The sequence below is a fragment of the Mya arenaria genome, chromosome 5 (assembly GCF_026914265.1).
Source record: "Mya arenaria isolate MELC-2E11 chromosome 5, ASM2691426v1".
Taxonomy (NCBI): Eukaryota; Metazoa; Mollusca; class Bivalvia; order Myida; family Myidae; genus Mya; species Mya arenaria.
Window position 1 is genome coordinate 51,290,827 of NC_069126.1, and position 21,245 is coordinate 51,312,071.

At 32.0% G+C, this 21,245-nt stretch overlaps 1 protein-coding gene across 1 annotated transcript in view; it reads right to left on the bottom strand.

The window, feature by feature from the left end:
- Nucleotides 1–1,454: 1,454 nt before the first annotated feature.
- The window catches only part of LOC128234504 (hemicentin-1-like), a 59,120-nt gene continuing 39,329 nt past the window's right edge, over nt 1,455–21,245 (bottom strand). Inside the window, exons 9-16 of the mRNA XM_052948762.1 lie at nt 8,737–9,042; nt 6,120–6,440; nt 5,060–5,206; nt 4,768–4,807; nt 4,144–4,232; nt 3,090–3,105; nt 2,599–2,669; nt 1,455–2,429 (exon numbers count right to left, since the gene is read on the bottom strand). Of these exons, the coding sequence (XP_052804722.1) occupies nt 2,413–2,429; nt 2,599–2,669; nt 3,090–3,105; nt 4,144–4,232; nt 4,768–4,807; nt 5,060–5,206; nt 6,120–6,440; nt 8,737–9,042 (1,007 nt within the window). The 3' untranslated portion in view covers nt 1,455–2,412. The remainder of the gene's footprint in view (nt 2,430–2,598; nt 2,670–3,089; nt 3,106–4,143; nt 4,233–4,767; nt 4,808–5,059; nt 5,207–6,119; nt 6,441–8,736; nt 9,043–21,245) is intronic.

Consider the following 21,245-nt stretch of genomic DNA (forward strand, 5'->3'; position numbering starts at 1 on the left):
TTTGCAAAGATACAATGCGGTTAATTCCGCAGTGTATACCGCATATTGGTTGTGAAAGTTTACGTTTTCAAGACCTAATCGATAGTGGGCATTGAGTTTGGATATGCACGAACATACCAAAGTCAGTGTAATCTTATGTTTTACATAATTTTAAAAACAGCTGGATTTAGAATAGTTCGCATTTTTTCTTGGAACTGTTTGAAACCTGGAAATTTTACGTTCATGAATGAATGAATGACCATACGTTATATTCTATGCATATCGATACAAAGGTGCCACACAGTTCCAGCAAATTGTTCAAACATACTGTTTTTTCTGGAAAAAGGGCTAAATACAATCCACTCTAGCCTTCGCTGAAGATATTATGCACTCGAGTCTAGATATATCTATTTTTCACTCCGATCCATATGAAAACTTAAATTCGTTTTGAGCAAAATACATGGAAAAAAGGGTTGGATCCCCGCCAGAGGTACTTTCTCATGCCCTCTCAAAATGGACACAGTACAGGTTTCAGCCCAGGAAACGGACTGGAAAATGATTCTATAAGCTCACCTTTCGTCATCATCGAAAAATAAATTAGCATATAATTATCAAGTCAATTTTGGCGGATTCATGCAGTTGGTATAAACGGACTCTTTACGAAAGTCCGACATAAATAAATCCCTTTTTTGAAAACAAATGTTGTATATGAATAAAATTGAAAATTGCCAACATTCGAATGTCAACTTAGTATGTGGACGTCTATCTTTCTCATGCGTAGTTCATAAACATAACGAATATCTTCTTGACATTTGAATGGCAATAAAGTATATATATAGTCTACATTTTTCCCTTCCCAAAGATTATATGCATAATGAAAAACAATTGCCAACATTCGATTGTCAACAATGTATGTGTACAAGTACGTTTCTCACGCATATTGTATATACATAACAGTTTTGTATTGCCAACATTCGAATGTCACCATTGTATGTGTAATTCTACGTTTCTCACGCGTATTATTACTCTAGCAAGAACGAAATCTTCTAACTTTTGATGGCATAAGTCCACTTCCGTCTGAAATATAGTTCAACTGAAACCTTGCTATTGGTATTTCCTCGTTTCGGGGACGACGCTGATGGAGAAATTAAACGCCAATGTCCATCTGTTTTGTAAGTCGGTAAAGAACAATATCCTCTTTCATTCAGATTTTACATGTGGTACCAGTTTCTGTCGGCGACAAACTGAATTCATATGCTCAGTTTGTAACGCTTGGAATTAGGCCATTACCATTCACCATTTATTATAATGCAACTACTTACATACCCAAATCATATAAAAATGAAATTCATATAATCGACATACACATTTTCATCAAATTAATAATTTACAATGCGAACGATTCAATTACGCAAAAATATATATAAAAAAAAGCAATGAACAATTAAATATCATATGATGCACATATTCTAAAAGTATTTTTTTTTATTTAAAAACTAACTTTTTAATTTTGATCTCATACTAATAAATGTACCCTTTACAAAACAAACGAATTATGAGAAGTAAATTATGTCTTCAAACTATGGTTGTCATTTGGTTAAATGTAACTGTCATTTTTTTCAATTGATACCGTCGAGTTCATATGCGACCATCAATATAGGTTTGTTTGTATCAGTTGAAAAAGAAGCGAGTGCCCTATTTTGGGAGCCATTTAAATTACTCTTGATCTTAACCACTTGCTATTGTTGAGTATCTGCACGCCTATGTAATCAAATGACTTTATACTAATTAAATGGGTATTAATACAAAAATGTCGTTAATTGTGATTGTCTTTTTTTCTCAAAGATCATGAATTTAGGTATTTTTTTGTTTTGTGTTAACTCTCACATTTTGCAGCATTATTATGTCTTTGTTGTTGATCTTCTACACATGGAACAAATAGGAACTTCTTGAATGTTTTTAACAAATCCAAAGTAATACATTCTAAAATTATCATGGAGGAAAGGAGTGTAACAAGATTATAAACAGTAAAGTACTATGTAAAACATCTTTATAAAACTTGTAATAAAACGTTATTTCGGAAAAAACAACATGTTACTGAAATGGACATGAAGAAACGGTATAGAACATGTTTTAAAACAAGAATATTGTATCATATGACATAGATGGATAGAGTGTACAACTGACACAGGTTTATTAAAATAGATATCTCGATGTAATATATCATCATGTTAACATTACACAGTTGTTGTTGATCATATCAGCATTGTATAAGATAAACTCTTCCATAATTATGCTATTTGTCTATTTTTAACTATTAAACATAATAATTTAAACACCATGTTTGTTTGTCCAATAAAATTTGCCACGTCTGCTATTTTGAGTTGCTTGTTTCAATACAAGCACGTTCTTCACATTAGTGTAATTTTGTTATTACAATGTTGTATCGCCTGCAAATGAGCAAAGATTTACAAATACCATTACAGGGACAAACAGTCATAAATTATACCTATATAATTTATATTTCAATGAATGTACATGTATATAGGAAATATAGTTACTTATTCGCTAAGCTCTGAAAAATAATTAATACATTGTTTTATAAAAATCATGAATTACCCTTTTTCACATTTCCGTAGTATGGAAGTGGCTTTGCACTCGCCTCATTCAACATGTCTGAGTTGTTTGCTCTGAGGGAAAAGAAAGAGTATAATACAAAAAAGCAAATAACAAGTTTAGTATCACAAGAAGCAGTTTAGATCATACAGTGCCAACCAGAATAGAACTGTTTCGGAAATCCTGCAATGATACCAAACGATAAAATGTTTACAAAACAATTTTGATCTTGGAACACGTGCATTTCTACACTACGGCTTAGCTGATCATTATTGATTTATATATATTTACATTAGGTTTGCACGTTGGATGCCAAGAAAACAACCTTATTCATTAGTACCACTCAAAAAAATTCATCAACAACGATGTTAGATGACAAGACAGGAGAACATTGTAACCAGGTCGCTGATTATTACTTCATTTTCGTCCAAAATATTAAACCTTTATCAAATAGAAAATGTAAATTTTGTATATACTTTCATTTAGTTTCTTACCCGTTATCTCCGTTTTCTGAAAAGAAACGAATGTTGTTAACGCATATAATCAGTTATGATTACAAATATTGATGATTAAATTATGTAATTCTTCACATACCACATACTATTTCGAAATAAGCTAATGTCTTTGTATTACATAGCTCATATTTTCTTTCGTGAATAGGCGTATGTACAATGACTCTAAGAAACAATTAGCTTCCTCGAAAGATAAAAAACATTTCCACCAGAGGCAACAATAACCACAATTTAGATGGCAAACAATTCGAGTTTCGATTACAAACAATAATTATATACAAAATGTATTAATCGTATGAAAATAAGCCAGCAAAGAGTACCTGTTTTTTTTCATTTTTTTTATCAAAACAATTACAGAACTTAATCATCGTCATAGAATGTATCACATCAATCAGAAAAAGTTCGGACTTAGCGCTCGACGGGGATCAGGGTGACTACAACCTGGACATTTAATATTTATACCCTTTACATGCTGAGCTCTGGTGAATTTCAGGAATAAAAGAAATAGAACAGTAATTAAAATTTCTCTGAATATATTCATATTTAATAAGAGCACAAAAACAGATCATCTCTTCTAACTTCTGTTAGTTTCGATTTTCCATGCGGTTTATATCTCCGTCGTCCTTTTTAGTAAGTCTTGTTTACAACTTTGATCAACTTAATATCGGATTGAGTAATGTTTCTTTTAAATTACCTATGAATTCTCTGATAAGGTTGTACTAAACGAGCACGCAAAAGCAAAATAAGAAACAAAAAGTGCTAGTATATCAAATCGTAAAATGAAAGTGGTACTTGTTCCACACGGCCGACGAAGACTATGCAACTGAGTTATTTACTGTTGTGTAGAGGCGTTTTTCTTTAACGGTGCATCTTGCAAATGTCTAAGCAACAATCAAGTTTATGTCAATCAATCAATTAATAATTTGAAGCCGTTAAGGGGTCAATAAACAAGTATTTAGTTTTGATTAATAAAAAATACGATGAACATTTGAATGTTTTGAATCAATACGCAATTTAGGTAGAAAGTATTACTAACTTAAAGCATCGTAAAACTGGGTGTTCGTTGTCATAGATATGGCCTCATAAGTTTGAGCTGCGTTGTATCCAGATTCGGCAACACCGTGTCTGTAATATTTAAAGAATACTACAATGACAACACATTCTATCATATTTCTGAATTTTACTCGATTATCTAAGTAATGATAAGTAATATCAAATTGGTGTTCACAAACTAATAATCAAATACGACTGCAACATTGTTTTTACACATATGCACACTCTTAAAACATTGTTAAGAACGAGGGAAATTGTGCAACATTATTAAAGACCTATATTGGAAATATTTTTGGACACTTTATACACACAATGATGTTTAAACTTAGACCGCATGTATCGTTGATGTTGGTTTATAGTACATAAACAAGTGCGTTGCACTAGTATTAGTTAACATTGCTTTTTGCGCAGGAATATATTTATGTTAATGAGCAACGGCAAGATCTTTCTTTAGTATACAACTATAAATATAAATACACTAATAAGATCAATTTCCTCATTGCATATTTGATTGTTTGGATGTATAATATATTTAGGGTTACACTGCGTTTGCTATCTTAGTGAAAATGTTGTACCATTCCATTTTAATGAACCAATGAGCACTTACGTATACATTCTCTGGTCGTTACTTGTGTTCTTATATAGATCTAAAAACAGAAACATGTAAACAATTCCATACTTGAATCATTGGATTTTTGATGTAAAGATCATTTACAAGTATATCCTATTGTGTATCGTTAACGTTGTAAGACAGTTAAAGCTATTTTGTCACGCCGTATGTATACTCGTAAATAGTATGTCAACAACTCTAAGACTATTCAGTTCGAAATGGTGAGAGGGACGTTGCAGTTAACATAGACTTGCTGGAATCAAACTGAACTTTCAATTTAAAGCTTTACCTTCCCTTTTAGCCAGTTTGCATGAGCAGACAAAAGTGTACTTTCGTCTAATGACGAACAAAATGACTATCACCAAAACTAGTGATGTAACTATTCCTGCAACAGATCCTCCAATGACTGGAACGACGTTGGTTCGAGATGTGGCTTCTAGATACATAGAAAATGCAGTGCTAGAGCATATTGTACGAAAAAAAACGGTATTTAAAATAAAGAATTGTGCCATATATCATAAGAGGAAAAACTAAAAATACTTTAAAAAAACATTTTCCCACTAATTTTTACTCAATTTCATTTTTACGCTTTTTCAAATGTGACCATATGAACATACGTCAACAAAAACATATTTTGATATCGTAAATGTCAAAATATGGCAGATATACAGGGCGAAACAAACGTTTATATCTTAAGATTTTTTGAAAAGCATTCTAATTTACTTCTTTGTAGCCCTGTACTGAATAAACACTGTTGAAAAAGTAGCATAATCTACCTGTTCGTTTACTTTTCCTCATATGTCTAAATTCATGTTTACAGTTTTGTAGTAATACATTTAGGTGTGCACATGCTAAACAATTTGGTAGGAGATCGATAACAAAATAATAATAAAATTAGTTTTCAAGAGTTAATACAATATATTAGTTTCGATACACTTCTTTTATTCATATGTTATAAAAAAAAGTTTCATGTAAAAACGTCACTATCACAACACAAACAGAAAAGAAAAAGGCCTGGCTCCAATATCACATGAATACTCAAGTCAAGTCAAATCTCAATCTTATTTAGTCTTAACTTATTTTATCTAATTTCAGCATTATATGATTCAAAATTGTTTATCTGGTACTCTTTTTAAAAGCGAATCCTCTCATAGATTTTAATGATAACAATATTTGGTCAATATTTTAAAGGAAGATAATAAAATTCTACTTGAATTGTACTTGAGTCCAATTTAATATTCTTGAATTATAACTGAAGTACATTTTGTGCTTTAAAAGTGTTTACAATAGTTCGCAATGATGTTTATTTATCAACATAAGGCAAAAGAAAATAGGAAATAATTTCTTACCCGTGTTCAATTCCATGACTTCAAAGGTTTCTTTAAATGTAATAGGATCAGCAGCTCCTTTACTATTCAAAGTCACAAGTCTAGCGGAGTATTTTCCTGGAGCTAGGTTTGTAAGATTCACCTGATATCTTCCAGTGTTCTTTACATACTTTGATTCAGATTCGAGAATGGTGGTTCTATTCATCCAAACACCATCTGAATTAAGCGACGTCTGCAAAACAAATGTTTGTTCATCTCCTCCATTGAAACCCTTTTTCCACTCAAGGGTAACTGTGTCGTTCACTGATTTTATCGTCAGTTCTGTTGCCGGAAAAGGTCTGCCTGAAGTACATACAACGTTCATACATTATGACTGTGTAAAAGAGGGCATGATAAAAAGTTCAGTAAAACAACATTAAAATTCCAATAATAACGAACAAATTAATTGTTTATAAAGCTTAAAGTATTTCTACTACTTCTGCCACCACTACTACTACTACCACTACTACTACTACTACTACTACTGCTACTACTACTACTACTACTACTACTACTACTACTACTACTACTACTACTACTACTACTACTACTACTAGTATAAATATGTTCCCGTTTTTGTTTTCCGGGCTTTCAAGTATGGACCTGATGGACCTGATTTCCTATATATTAAGAATTGAGGCAAAGGTTTCGGATTCTCTACACTTTAATGCCAGAACGTTTAAATATAAATTCAGTTAACAGGACCAGTGTTTACATCGCCTACTGCATTCAGCCACAGATGAAATGGCTGTGAGAACTTTTCTTTCAAGTAAATCGAATTTAACACGTGTACCTCCTCAATTTAATAAATGTTGAAAAAACAAATTCTCATCAATAATTTTCTGCAACTACCTTCGTCACTCCGTCATGCCATCTACCGAAAGTATGTGGAACCACCAAGAGAAGAAACTTGCTAAGGAGAGTCACTTGGAAATTTTAATATCTATGTTGGTGAAGGATCCAACGAAATAATATGCACTTTATTGCGCCTCTTCACAACCGTGTAAAGAAAAAGGGCCGACATACTAGCAAAGGACTGAAGTAGTGCCCTATACACATGAATCGTGTAAGGAGTTCACACCCGTTATTTTAATAATAACAAAAGGCTTTCTCGTTAACGACTTAAGTATAAACATACATTATGAACATATAACTTAACCAGATGAACCTTTAACTACTTACTAAATAATGCATTTATTGAAAATATTAACTACTGGTAACAAAATTGTAACCATGAATTTAATAGCAGAAAGCGCAAAAATATTAAATGATTGGTGAATGCTAAAAGATTGACTTTGGTCAATAAGGTAGTGTGTTTTATGCTCATTTCTTTCAAATTAAACTCGATATCCTTCATAAGAACATTTGTTTTCGACATTTATTAACCACGTTTGGAATATTCAAAAAAAATTGTTAATTGTGATTAATCTTATTGGGAGTAAGAGTGCATCTTTAAAACATCGACATACTTGTAGCCATAACATTGATGCTGAAATTTGCCGTATTGATATCATTGGTAATCTGTATGTTGTATTCCCCAAATTCTTCTTCTGACAAATCGGTAATAATCATGTTAAGGACGTTTCCAACTAGCGTAACTTGTTTTCCGTAGAATACAGCATTTACAAAATCGTTTTTTATATGCATAGTATATTTTCCATTCATCGAAACCGGTTGTCCATCGTGTCTTAATACGCTGTATGAGCTGTATTCAGGAACGCTTACAAAGGGAATTGCTATGATGATGCTTCCTGATGGTTCTCCGGCAAAATTACATTATTTCACCAGAAATTTTGGAGAAGCTGAAAACACGGGAGTAATATCTATATTCACGTTTACTGAACAATTTTTACCTTTTTAATATTTTAAAGTTTTTTTCGAGAACTTAAACATAAAGGGAAAAATAGAGTATTTTTTTTCGACAAATCCAGTGAAATATATTGTTTTTAATGAATAGTTCATCTATTTTTCCATAGTTTGTCAAGGAAACTAAAACTCATATATCTTGCTTAATGAAAACAAGTCAAAAGAAAATAGCTGTATTGTTGAACAATGCACATAACGAAGACCACACGATAGAAGCAAACTCACAATCTATTATTAATGTCGAGTTGCTTGTTCTTGTGTAAAGGTTGTTATTATATGTTAATATATAAAGGATTATGATGATTAAGATGAAATTTGTAAAGCGAGTGTATGACTAAGTTAGTGGTAATGTGGTTTAAAATTGACAAAATGTTAGAAAATTACGGTTGATATGGACGTGGACAGAATCGTTTGGTCTGAACGGATTTACTTATTTGATCAACTATAAACATACATATATATGTGGGTTTAAGTAAACACGTTTGTAAAATCGTCAGGTTTAAAGCATTTTGGCTTAAGAAACTAAATTTTACAATATCAAAGTGTGGACATACGTTTTTAGTCAAACTATCCGACATAGTGTCACGAAGCATTTAATTCCCTTGTACAGTACGCGCATTTCCATTTAGCTTTGATGATTATGATAATTTAAAAAAATGAACTATTATAAAAATACTTTCATGCCCATTGAATTAACCAGTCATATAATATCGTATTGAAAACTAAACTTCACCTCGGACATCGATCCTTTGTGATGCTGTCTGAACTAGTTGTTTGTTAACACCGGTAATTCCATTTTGGACGTTGCAAGTATAAGTCCCGGTATCCTGAAGTTGAAGAGATGGAATGTTGACAGATATGCTTTCCTTAACCCCCGGGTGCTCCGCGTGACTGTTTGGAATCACCACAGCACCTACTCTCTGCACAAAGCCGGTGTAGTTGTACACAGCTGGCACACCTGATGCCTTGCACAGAAGATCAAGGGGGGTGTTTTCTTTCCAAACAGTAATCGACTGGCTTATGAACACATCAGGAGCATCTGCATAGTACAACATAACTATACTACGATCGGTTTTTATAGAAGTTTAACGTATTAGTGACAAAAACATACCCAAATAATTAAGTTGCCCACAGTGTTTACAAAAGGGACGAACACCCGGCCCGATGATCCTATTAACTACCAATCTGAAAAGTTTACAAATATTAAAAAGTAAGTGTTATGTTTGCTTTTGAACGGAGATAATGGATCATATTTGGTATAAAAAGGCAGTATCATTTTTTTAACGTGAAATAAACTATAAGTACAATTTCAATTAAATATACCTTTTTCACTTTTAAGTAAAAGTGACCTTGACCCTGACCCAAGGTGCATAATTTAACATGCAAACTAACATTACACGCATATTAATATTTTTTGCAGATTAAATGATTTTTACACATACTATTGTTTTAGTGTAACACTAATTCTAATGATGTATATGCCTAATCGTAACAGAAACAAGGGCCATAACTATAATGGGCAATGCACACTCAACAGCCAAGATGCCTGAGTTCCATAGCTTATTAACATTCTTCTTAAATTGTCAGACACTGACTTACATACTTTGAGATTAATGTGAAACAAGAATTCACGCTTTGTATGCATGATAAACTTATTCAAGGGCCAATACAATTCTTTGACTTTTCGCAAGGCAGTGACAAATTCCCCTGTACACATGCTGGTTTAATATAAATATAAATACATAAAAGTTTTCCATATTTGGCATTCAAAGTATAATTTCATATAATCTACAGTTTATGTCAAATTTATTATATTCATATTCTTGATATTATTATTATTATTATTATTATTATTATTATTATTATTATTAATATTATTATTATTATTATTATTATTATTATTATTATTATTATTATTATTATTATACCACATTTATATAGCACTCTTTTCATATGGCACAAACGTTCAAAAGTGCTTTACATTTCTATACATTTTATACATACAGGCATACAGCTTAAAATCAGCATCAAGTGTACTACACAAGTTGAGCATAAAATAATCATTTAAAAAAAGAAAGATATTCATATAAGACATAAAATCAAACATATTTAAAAAAAAATCACAAACCGAGGAATATATATCCATGATATATAAAAACAACAACAATGACAAGCTTTGGCATAGATGTGTCAGATATACGAAATCATCAGTTACCATATGTTTTCAAAAAGAAATGAGTTTTCAGGGATCTTTTAAAAGAATCTAAAGTGTTTGAGTTCAATATTCCCAGTGAAAGCGCATTCCACAACTTTGGAACCGCATTAGCATGGCAACAATCACCATATGTAACAGTACGGGATCTTGGTATCACAAGAGTGAGAGGGTCACTTTTGGATCTCAAAACACGTTGTGGTCTATGTATCTTTAACATGTTTTTGATGTAGCAAGGCGTTTGATCATTTAAGGCTTTATAGGTATGTGTCTGTATTTTAAAATCAATCCGGTATTGCACAGGAAGCCAGTGAAGTTCCTTTAAAAGTAGTGTAATGTGGTTGAATCGAGGGGTCATTATAATGATACGGGCTGCCGTGTTTTGGACGATTTGAAGTTTGTTCAAGGTTTTGTTAAGTAGGCCATGGAGTAGGTAGTTGCAGTAGTCAAGTCTGAATGTTACAAGAGAGTTCACAAGGGTCTTTGTTGCATTACTGGTAAGATAATGTCTTATGTGGCCTACGTGTCGTAATTGAGCATAGCAAGATCAACAAACAGCATTCACGTGTTGTTCCATGTCCATTTTTGAATCCAGGAAAGCCCCTAGGTTTCTTACGCAAGATGTTTGTTTTATCTCGGAATCGCCCATCTTTATAGTCAAGTCCAGGATACAATCTTTATTGCCCTTGGAGCTAAACAGTATGAGTTCTGTTTTTGTTTGCATTTAATTTAAGCTAATTGTGGTGCATCCAGGAGACGATATCGTTGAGACGGGCTTCTACTTGCCGCACAGCTTCCACTTGTGTAATCTCGTATGCAGGTTCAAATGATAAGTATAACTGAGATTCATCAGCATAGAAATGATGACCTAATCCATGGTTTCGGCAAATAGCACCAACTGGTTAAGTATACATAATGTAATTTTGGGTCCTAACACAGATCCTTGTGGCACACTGTAATTCAAAAGCATTGAATTTGTAAGTTCCCCATCGATGCAAATAGTTTGATAACGATCCTTTAGATAAGATGTCATCCATGCAAGTGACATATTGGATATCCCTAAATCATGTTCCAGACGATAGAGCAGCGTGTTATGATCAATAGTGTCAAAAGCCGCCGAGAGATCCAGTAACACTAGGATTGCAACTTTGTTCTGGTCTAGAGACTGAAAAATATCGCTCTGTACCTTGAGTAAAGCTGTCTCGGTTTAGTGAAACTTTATATATGCAAATTGATGTTCCTCGTGAAGATTGTTCAGTGTCAAATGACTTTCAACACGGCTGTCGACTACTCTCTCTAAAACCTTTGAAATAAACGGGAGATTGGAGGCAGGTCTATAGTTGGTTAGAGTGTTTTGATCAGGTTTTGGCTTCTTTAAAAGCGGTCGTACACGTGAACTCGTGATTTCGGAACGTATGCAGAATCTAGAGAAGAATCGATGATTTTCTTTAAAACAGGTAAGAGTTCATTAACACATGATTTCAATAGCCTGGTCATTTACTAGAACTATAACAAAATAATAAACTGAACATGAGTGTCTTTATGTGATTCCATCATCCCTCTTTTACACATTAAGATTAATTGACTCTCACGTCATTTTCAATGTGCATTAGTCAGAAACTCCTAATATCAGATAAGTTGGTACAATCATCTATGTGTATTTTTTTAATATGATGAAATATTTTTTAATGAATGCATTTTATTCATCATGCGTAATGAATGAGTATAATTTGTGGTGCGTACCCGCAGTTGATGTATTATTTTTAACGTTTGTTTACCGGTAGTTATAACACGCAAATAATGATAATTTACCAAAATGTAGAAACAAACTATTAACTAACTTTTTAAACATTAAATATGGCCGCTATGTATAGCAACGGTACTATTAGATTTTTACAGCACTTTCGGTTTCGGTCGATTTTTTTTTCTTATATCATTTATAGAATATGAGCGAAAAGCGTTGTTATTTGTCAATACAATGTTTCAAATGTGCATGATATACTAAGTTAAGTGAATTACCACCGTTAATCCATGCTCACTCAGCAAACACTATTTCATTGATCAATTTCTCATAAATACGTTGTCTATAATCATCAAGATTATCTTTGATGAAACTTTTATCGATACGATTTCCTAGAGCGAAAGTGGATACGGTCAAAATGATATTAATTTGCCATAAAACTGTTGCTTCCCTGTCACTCTTTTACAATACGGTGGATGAAATGCTGAATGTATTGCATGGTTTATTTTTTCTATTTTCAATATACTGTTTAGACAACATGTTATGGTTTAACACACCATGTTAAAACGTTGCTGAAGTTTAATTTTAGACTTTTGAGGCTTAACAATCTGTGCATTACGTATAAATTATGTGTCATGGTTTACATTATATTTTAGACGGATTACATTGTTCAGTTTAATTGGTTAATTAATATTTTGATACAGATCCAAAATTTCAGAAAAAACCCCCATAAAGTTCCGTTGTTTGACCGTCAAACAGTAGTATGTTTTCTTGCACTATGTTTTCATGAGTTAACCACAGACTTGACTTCCTAATTACTAAACTAGGTCAACAATGTGTTTGTAAGTAACAACGAGACAGCGATCCAACATTAATTAAAATGATAACAATGGTCTTCATGAATAACCTCATAAATGGTATTTTAACACAAGTGAAGTTATTTAAAACCTTGCTCGGGTCGTACACGACGACAACTATAATTTACTGTCTGTTAAACACCAAATGTGAGGGTTGGGTAATATTTGTTTGGCTGGCCCTTAAGGGATACCTAGACACCATAATTGTCAAGTAGGTTTTCTAAGTTTCTAAACTGCCACGCATTTACAATCGTCCAAGATCAATTTCCCGGAGAGTGGACTGACCAGGTCTACCATAGCCCTCAGGTGAATCATGCGATGTATAAAGGCCGATATGTTCATTAAATATATATTCCGTCAATCTATTCTTGTTTCTTTGGTTGGATATAATATTGTCTGAAATTCAAACAAGCTATATATGATAAAATTAATTATTATGATCGAGTTCATGAGCTACTTCAGGCAGATGCAAGCGTTTGGCACTTGTCTCATGACGTAATTTATATGTCCAATATCTATGTTAAACACTACAGAAACAAGCTCTGTAGCCAAAAGTTTAAAAATAAACCCAATTAATGACACAGGGTAAACGCCACAGACATAGAACACAAATACAAAAATCACAAACAAGGAACATGAACAAACAGCACACATCTCTACAAGAAGCACAGCAGTGCATGTATATTATATAAAAAAGTTTGGTATGTTTATCAAGGATTGTTAGGTTCCACCTTGGAACGGTCAATAAAATGAGAATTTACTGAGGGTTTAAACCAGTGCACAAACCTCACTCGTATCCCAACAATCCTAAATAATATAAAAAGGTAAAATGTACATCGTATCAAAGTATGCATTAACTTGAGATAACTTAATAATAAAACAAATAATAATTAACTAATAGATAAACCCAAACTATTTCAATGATTAGGGATCCCAACTTTATCTGCAGACGAAGGAATACCATTCAGATTACCTAAAGCAAAAACTTTTCAAAGATACGATGCAGTTATTGTTTGAAACTATGAGCATCACATTATTAAAAATAATCAAAGTGCTGAAAGCACTGATGGACTAGGGCTTCATTCAGGGGAATGTTGACAACCATATTCTAAGCATTGAAAAAAAACCCGGCTCACATCATCACAAGGGGTCACTGTTTAATGGGCTAGCTTAAACTTATGACTAAAACTGCTTGCAAGCTGCAAAGGAAATTTGAAAAATCTGGTTAAGTGTGTGTAAAGTGAGGGGGTGGGTGGGGGGCACAAATACTTCTTTAATTTGATCAAATCCTTTTATATCAAAAGTCTGTTATTTGCAGTTTCAGAGAAGATTTTCAATGATGTAATTATATACTATATAGAAAACCTGTCACCTCTTTTTCAGGGGAGCTTTAAACCAAAGGGCCATACTTTGAACAATCTTTGTAAAATACATCTACATTGTACACCTATGTCAGACTGCATACACAATGCTATTAGGAAGTGGTTTTTATTTAAAAAGAGAAGAATAATTTTCTCCTTCTTATTTTGTGCTTGGTATTCAATTCATATAACATGTTACCATGATAACTTAGTGCTGTTGATAAATATTAGGCACTGCCTTCTGTCTAATGCTATTCATATTACTGCTGCAGACTTTTGTACATAGCATAGCAAGTTGAGTAGACTAAGATGAGATGAATATCGTTTTTAAAGTATGAAATATTGAAATGTATTTTAAATACTTTGACCATCAAATTTCATAACATGGTGTTAGCAGTTCATCACACTGCTAGTGAAAATGGAATACCAAATATAATTTTATTCTTTATTATATACCCATCATTAATCCACATGCAATACATATCACAAAATACTTTAACCCATATGCCGCTCCAGTGCAATACGGCCATATACCACTCTTGTGACGTCACGTCATAACAAGTATGTTGCGCAATATTAAATTGACGTCATTAAAGCAACCAGTGTATCATTAAAATGAAATTTATTGTGCAAAGATGTGGCTTCTAAGTGATCTAATCAGTAATGTATATAATAAAAGGGTTATTAGTACTGCGTTTTGATCCGTATATGGCGGAATGTCATATTTGATTCTGGTAGTTTTTTGTAAATTTAATTTTTCTCGGCTTGTGCAATCCGAATCTGCATAAATCTACTTGAGTTAAAAACAACCCCCTGGATCAAAACGCAGAAACAACAAAACCTGTTACCCCGTGGACAGAGCATCTTTAACCCACAGGGCCATTGTAGAATCATTGTAAAAGACAACTACATACAAGATGCTTAAGGAAGTAGTTTGGAAAAATTAAGAATTATTTTCTCCATCTTAATTTGTATGCATTAGATAACTCAATAATTGCAGCAGTTGGCCATTCTTGTATTGTTATCTGTCACTGTCCTGATAGCTCCCTATCTCAATAGATGCAAAAGGTTGTAGGTTCATGATTCTCCTGGTCCACTATGTCATACAGAAAGAAGATGTTGAATGTAGAATCAAGAAACTTCCTTTTCAGGCACTCCAAATTGAATAGTACCGTAACATTTGGAGTGCCAAGAATTTGTTGGATTCCTAGGCAACAGGTATCAGGTGTTGCAGTACATTTGGCAAATACTTTTTTCCCGTCCTTGTAAATTTAAAAAAGCTTTTATTTCGCCTTACATCTTAGATCAACATGTACTTGGGGCTCTGTGTAATATCAATGAGAACTAAAAATTATGTTCAATTTAGTGTCATTTATGATATTTCATTCCACATACAAAAACACTAACATGGTCTTTAAAACCAATATCCTATGTTATGATAAAACCATTGCCAAGTTGGTAATTTGAAAAGACAAGAAATTATATCTGGTCAGGGTTTGACATAGTCTTTCTAGACAACGTGCTGGACTTGTTTTGCATTTACTTTAAGAATCTTCAAAAGCTAAACTGAACAAGACTGGAGCAAAAAACTCACAATACCAAAAGGGGTTTTAAAGACTTACGAGACCATTCTCACATCACCTATACCATTAGTTCTTATCTACAAACTTAAGTCAACATAATAATTAATGTTTTACATAAATATTGCAATGAATAAAACATATTGCAATAAGTGCCAATAACATAGCAATCAAGAATGATCACAATAGGCCTAAACATGAGATTTCAACATTTCCCGATAAACAATAAAAAAATTACTTAACAATTTTCTCATTATTTACACAAGCTGAACAAATGGTCTCTTTTTGAATACTTCACATATTTCATGGCTTTCATCATTCAAACTAACATTTTGCTTGATATTTCAATATTCAATGATTTTGTAAATGTTCATAAATGATGGTTAAAATTAACATTCATGCTAATCATGCCTACCAAAAGCACCTGACTGACCAATCAGTATCCGATTTTGGCAATTTTCATCAACTTAGAAAACAACTGCAGTGAATAAAATTTAATCCTCATCACTGAGAGAAAGTTTAGAAAAATGAACGAAGCCGTGTTACATCAAGTAGGATATCAAATCCTACAAATGTATTCATCATTTTATATAACCGTATATAGTAAATGTTAAAGTTGTGAAAGTCTAAAAAGTTTCATTTTTTTTGTATATCAAAGAACATTTGTGTGTATAATTTTAATGATATTTTGTGATTCATTTATTTTCATTTTTGTTTCATTTAGTGTTCAATCCCAAGCTTTCTTGTTCAAATTTAAGTGCAAGAAAAGTCACTTAATAATGATCTGAATAAATTCATTATAAAGGTCACATAAAGGATATGTTGTGCTTTTTAAAAATAACATTTTTTCATCTGTTTAAAATTATGTCAAATGTAGTGCATTGAAATTTTATTATGAGTTTAAAGCTGCACTCTCATTTTGACAACTTTTTTATTTTTTGTCTTGGAACGAGCCAATTTTTGCGAAAAATCAATGGAAACCAGTTAATATATAAGACTGCTGACCAAAATTTAGATGGCAGATTTTTATATTAAAGTTAAAAAAATTATGTTTTAAGCATTATTCTTAAACTGTTAGTAACGGTTTAAACCATAAAACATTAATTTTCGAACAGAAATATGACAAACTACAAGCTGATTGTTTGTCAGCAATCTGATATCATTGGTTTAAAGATGTTTACGCAAAAAATTGCTCTTTCCAAGACAAAAAAAGTTGTAAAAATGGTAAATCTGTGAAAGTGCAGCTTTAAACTATGACAGGAATAATTCAAGGGAATGATTTTTTTGCGAATTCTAGCATTAAAATTGTCTTAATTGCATGAAAAATTATAAATTATGTAAGGTATTCTCACATTGGTCACACTTTACAAACTTTGTGCTGTCTTCTTTTTGTTTGTCTCAAATTAATACAGCATTGGCTTCACTTGTTGTTTATGAAAGGAACTGTACACCAGATTGGCACCAAAAAAGTTTTTTTTTCCTGTAACGAATCTAAGGACACTTTTTTAATAAAATATTTTACTCTTTAATATCGTTATTGTAAATAAAATACCAAAATAAAAAAATAAAAATTGCAGTCAAGTGTCGTATCCACTATGCTATGAAGACTTACTTTTACTGGGTGGAATTTTCCAGATGTATACCTAACTCACTAATATCATGTAATAACATCAACGGCAGATCACACATAAGGAATGAATTCTACTCAGTAGATATACCTAGTATTTTTTTTTTTAATGGAAAAACACGAAATAACTGCTATTAATAAATCATTTGTAAACTATGAGGATCATCAGTTAGTAAGTTTCAATGCATTAATTGTACACATCGATACCAAGTTTATGTCAATTTTCTACAATTTTCTTTAAATTTTTGCTTTTTCATCATGAACTGAGTACAGCCCCTTTAAACTGTACCTTATAATGTCTGTGAATTATCAAATATTTAATAGAAATGGTCTACAACCAAGATTTGTTTTAATTATCCAGGTTTCAAACTGCATTGTGTATGCGATTGGAAAGGTAATCTTGAAGGCTCACTTAGTATAATTTTTACAAATAACATTCACCCTGCAAGGTACTCATATTTGGATGATACATAAAGATTTGCACAGTCATTTATGTATACTTGCATTTATTGATAAAGGATACCTTTTTCAAATCTTTGATTTAGATCGCAAAGTATAACTTATATAAATAAATATATATTCTTAACTTTATCTGAATACACAATTGCATCAGTCAATTGTAACCATGCCCTCCCCCCGGTCCCGGAATAGCGGGGACTTTTACTTTCGGTCCAGTCAACCCCAGCTAAAATCCCCGCTCTGCAGAGATAACCTGATGGTAAAGTCCCCGACAAATGCCCCGCACCCAAGGGACATTATGTTAAGCCCCATCTACACTGTATTTTCCGGGAAGACCTGGCACTGCGGGGCCACCTGAAAGGTAAAAACATTGCCCATTTCGCCGGCTATCGCCGGTATACCCCCGGATGTGGGATCCGTGGTTACAATTGACTGGTGCATAATGATCCATAGTGATCCAATCTCATGTCAAGATGATAAATAAAATCCGAGCAATTCGCTGAGTCATCTGCCCAACTACCTGCTGGGATCATTTTATTTTACAATTTATTTTTAAAACATCATCAAAATTTCGGGATGGGCAATCCTTTCAGCAATCAGCGATTTGATACTAGTTTTTTGACTTTGATATGATATTATAATGACCATTAACATATTTTGAGAAAGTTTTCCTTAATTTATGATATCTGAAACCCTGTTTTAGAAGTTTTTTCCGTTATAAGTTTATAGCGAGAGCAGAGATTTTTGACATCTGTACATATTCTAGCAAATCAACTGTGCAATAAAAAAAATGATGATGTACAAGGAACATCTCCATCTAAAGAAGGATAATTAATTATTCTAAAATTACAATCATCACGTTAATCAGAAAGATTGATATTCAATATATCATCCCTTACTTCGAGTTGCAGATATAAATAGGATGCTTTGAAATTGTATTAGATTTATTAAGTTGCAATGGTGAAGGGTTTATCGACTTAATATTATCTGTAAATACCGGATTATCCAAACTAAGAATATCGTCAATATATTTAAAAACGCAATTGAACTTGAATTCAACAAGGAGGAGATCTCCAGACTTAATTATGTTCAGTTTCAAAGCATTATAAAAAGAGGTCTGCAAGTCAAGGTGCATAGTTGGCACCCATTGGGTTGCCTATTATTTGCTTATTTAAACATTTGCCGAATTTTTGAAAATAAGTTTTCAGTTCAAAAGTTAATACCTCAATGACATCTGTGCATGTTATACTTATCTGAGCGGTCATTGTTAAAGAAAGCTTTTTTATCGTTAACTGCCATATAAGTAGTTTTCTCCCTAGCAAAAGTTTTTTCGATAAGAGGAGTCAATTTGTTTCTAACTAAATATTGTAGATGTATGAAGCGTTGAAAGTTTTAAGCACTGACTTCTTATATCGTCTTCTTTCAAATTATTAATTAAAAACTAAAACAAATCAATAGGCCAAAAGCAATTAATTGCAGAATTCTCATAAACTTAACAGGATGAAAGTAAAATTGAAACCTGTTCAGTAGAACTACAAATGGAATTAACTATAAAGTGTGATTAATACAGACTTTTATGCATTTTAGGGAACCAGTGCATTGTAGGAATGTTCTTATGATCATCATTCAACCCAACTTAAAAACTAACATTAGAATCAATATGAATTTTAAAATGAAATAAGGCACTGCCTTGGATGGGCTCTAGGTATGTTACCAACTACAGAAACTGGTAATTTTTTTTTATAGGACATACCACGACTATGACTATGACCAATTAGATCATTTAGGTGCATCACAAGTAAGGTAAATGCAATGCAAAAGAAATTGAATATTTTAATGGTTGAGAAAACGCATTAATACAAACACAATATATATACTAATTTTCCCAATACTGAATATCATACATGTAATAGTACAAAATAATGATTCATACCTTAAACATAACAAAATAAATAAAACAGTTTGAGTTAACTTAAAATTAATTATCAAAGACTTTACAATTATCTGAAAATCAACCTGTACTTAAATATTTTAATATGTAAGAAAGCATTGTTTATATTTTAGATTTTTAAGCTTTTGCAAATAACCCGGAAAAATGGTTTGACACCCTCAGCAGTTTGAAATGAATATTAACTCCCTGTAGTTGACGTTGTTAGCACCATTTAATCATTGAATATAACAATGTATGTAAAAAGTATGAACATATTTAATTCTTTAAAGTATGAGACATTAAACTGAATTATAAACATTGAACAACAATACATCTATAACATTTAAAAAAATAAGCACATAGATTAATCCATGAAACATAAGTTATTGATATTAATATATATATGCTGTAAAACTCTAATATATTCACAGTATAGCAGTTTAAAGGGACTTTACACCAGATTGGCACCAAAATAGTTTTTTTCAGTAACGAACCTTAGGACAATAATTAATAAAATGTTTTACTCGTTGATATCATAATTGTAAAAAAAAATCTAAATAAAAAAACAAGTCAGAGACCGGATTTGAACCTGGGGCGCCAAAATTGCAGTCCAGTGTTGTATCCACTGTGCTACGAGGGTTAACGTTATAAGTCTGGAATATTTAAGATATATACCTTACTTGATAATACATGTGATAACATAGACTAGCCAATCACGTATAAGAATTAATTCTACTAGCTATTCATACTTTGTTGTACTTCCGTTAGTTAGTTCCAATGCAATTTTTTGTACACATCGATACTAAGATTAAGTCAGTTTTCGACATTTTTTTTTCGCTATTTCATCATACGGTGTATAGCCCCTTTAACAGTTCATATCATAATCAGAACAAGAATGCACTATATGATTACATTAGCTCATTCAGTTTAATACTATATCCTTTGAGATAGCAATGCAAGATGAACTGTTGTGTGCATATACACTTAATTGTTCAGAAATTACTACTTTAACACTGTTAGTTCCAGCATTATATACAGCGCTTTCACATCATTTTATACTACTAAAAAATGAACATTCAAGAACTTTTTTGTGCCAATACACAAACTTAACATATATCTATAAAAAATTGAAATATAATGGAATCAGGATCTTGTTTATCAGATAAAGAAGATATGGTACAAAAACATGAAAAGGTAATTCTACAATACTGACAAATAACATTTGTGCCCGATGTTTAAAAACTTGTTTTCAATAGTTTTTAATAAATAAGCATAACTGCAGACTGAAGATTTGTGAAGTAAAGGAAATAAAGATCTTCTTACAAACACTTTCAATAAAACAACATCAGTGTTTAAATGATTTTTTTTCATAAAAGTTAACCAATTTCACTTATAAATTAAAATTAAAAATAAAATTGTTACAGTTTATGATGCTCTTTTTTGTGAACACTTTGTGGTGCATATGCAATTCTTGT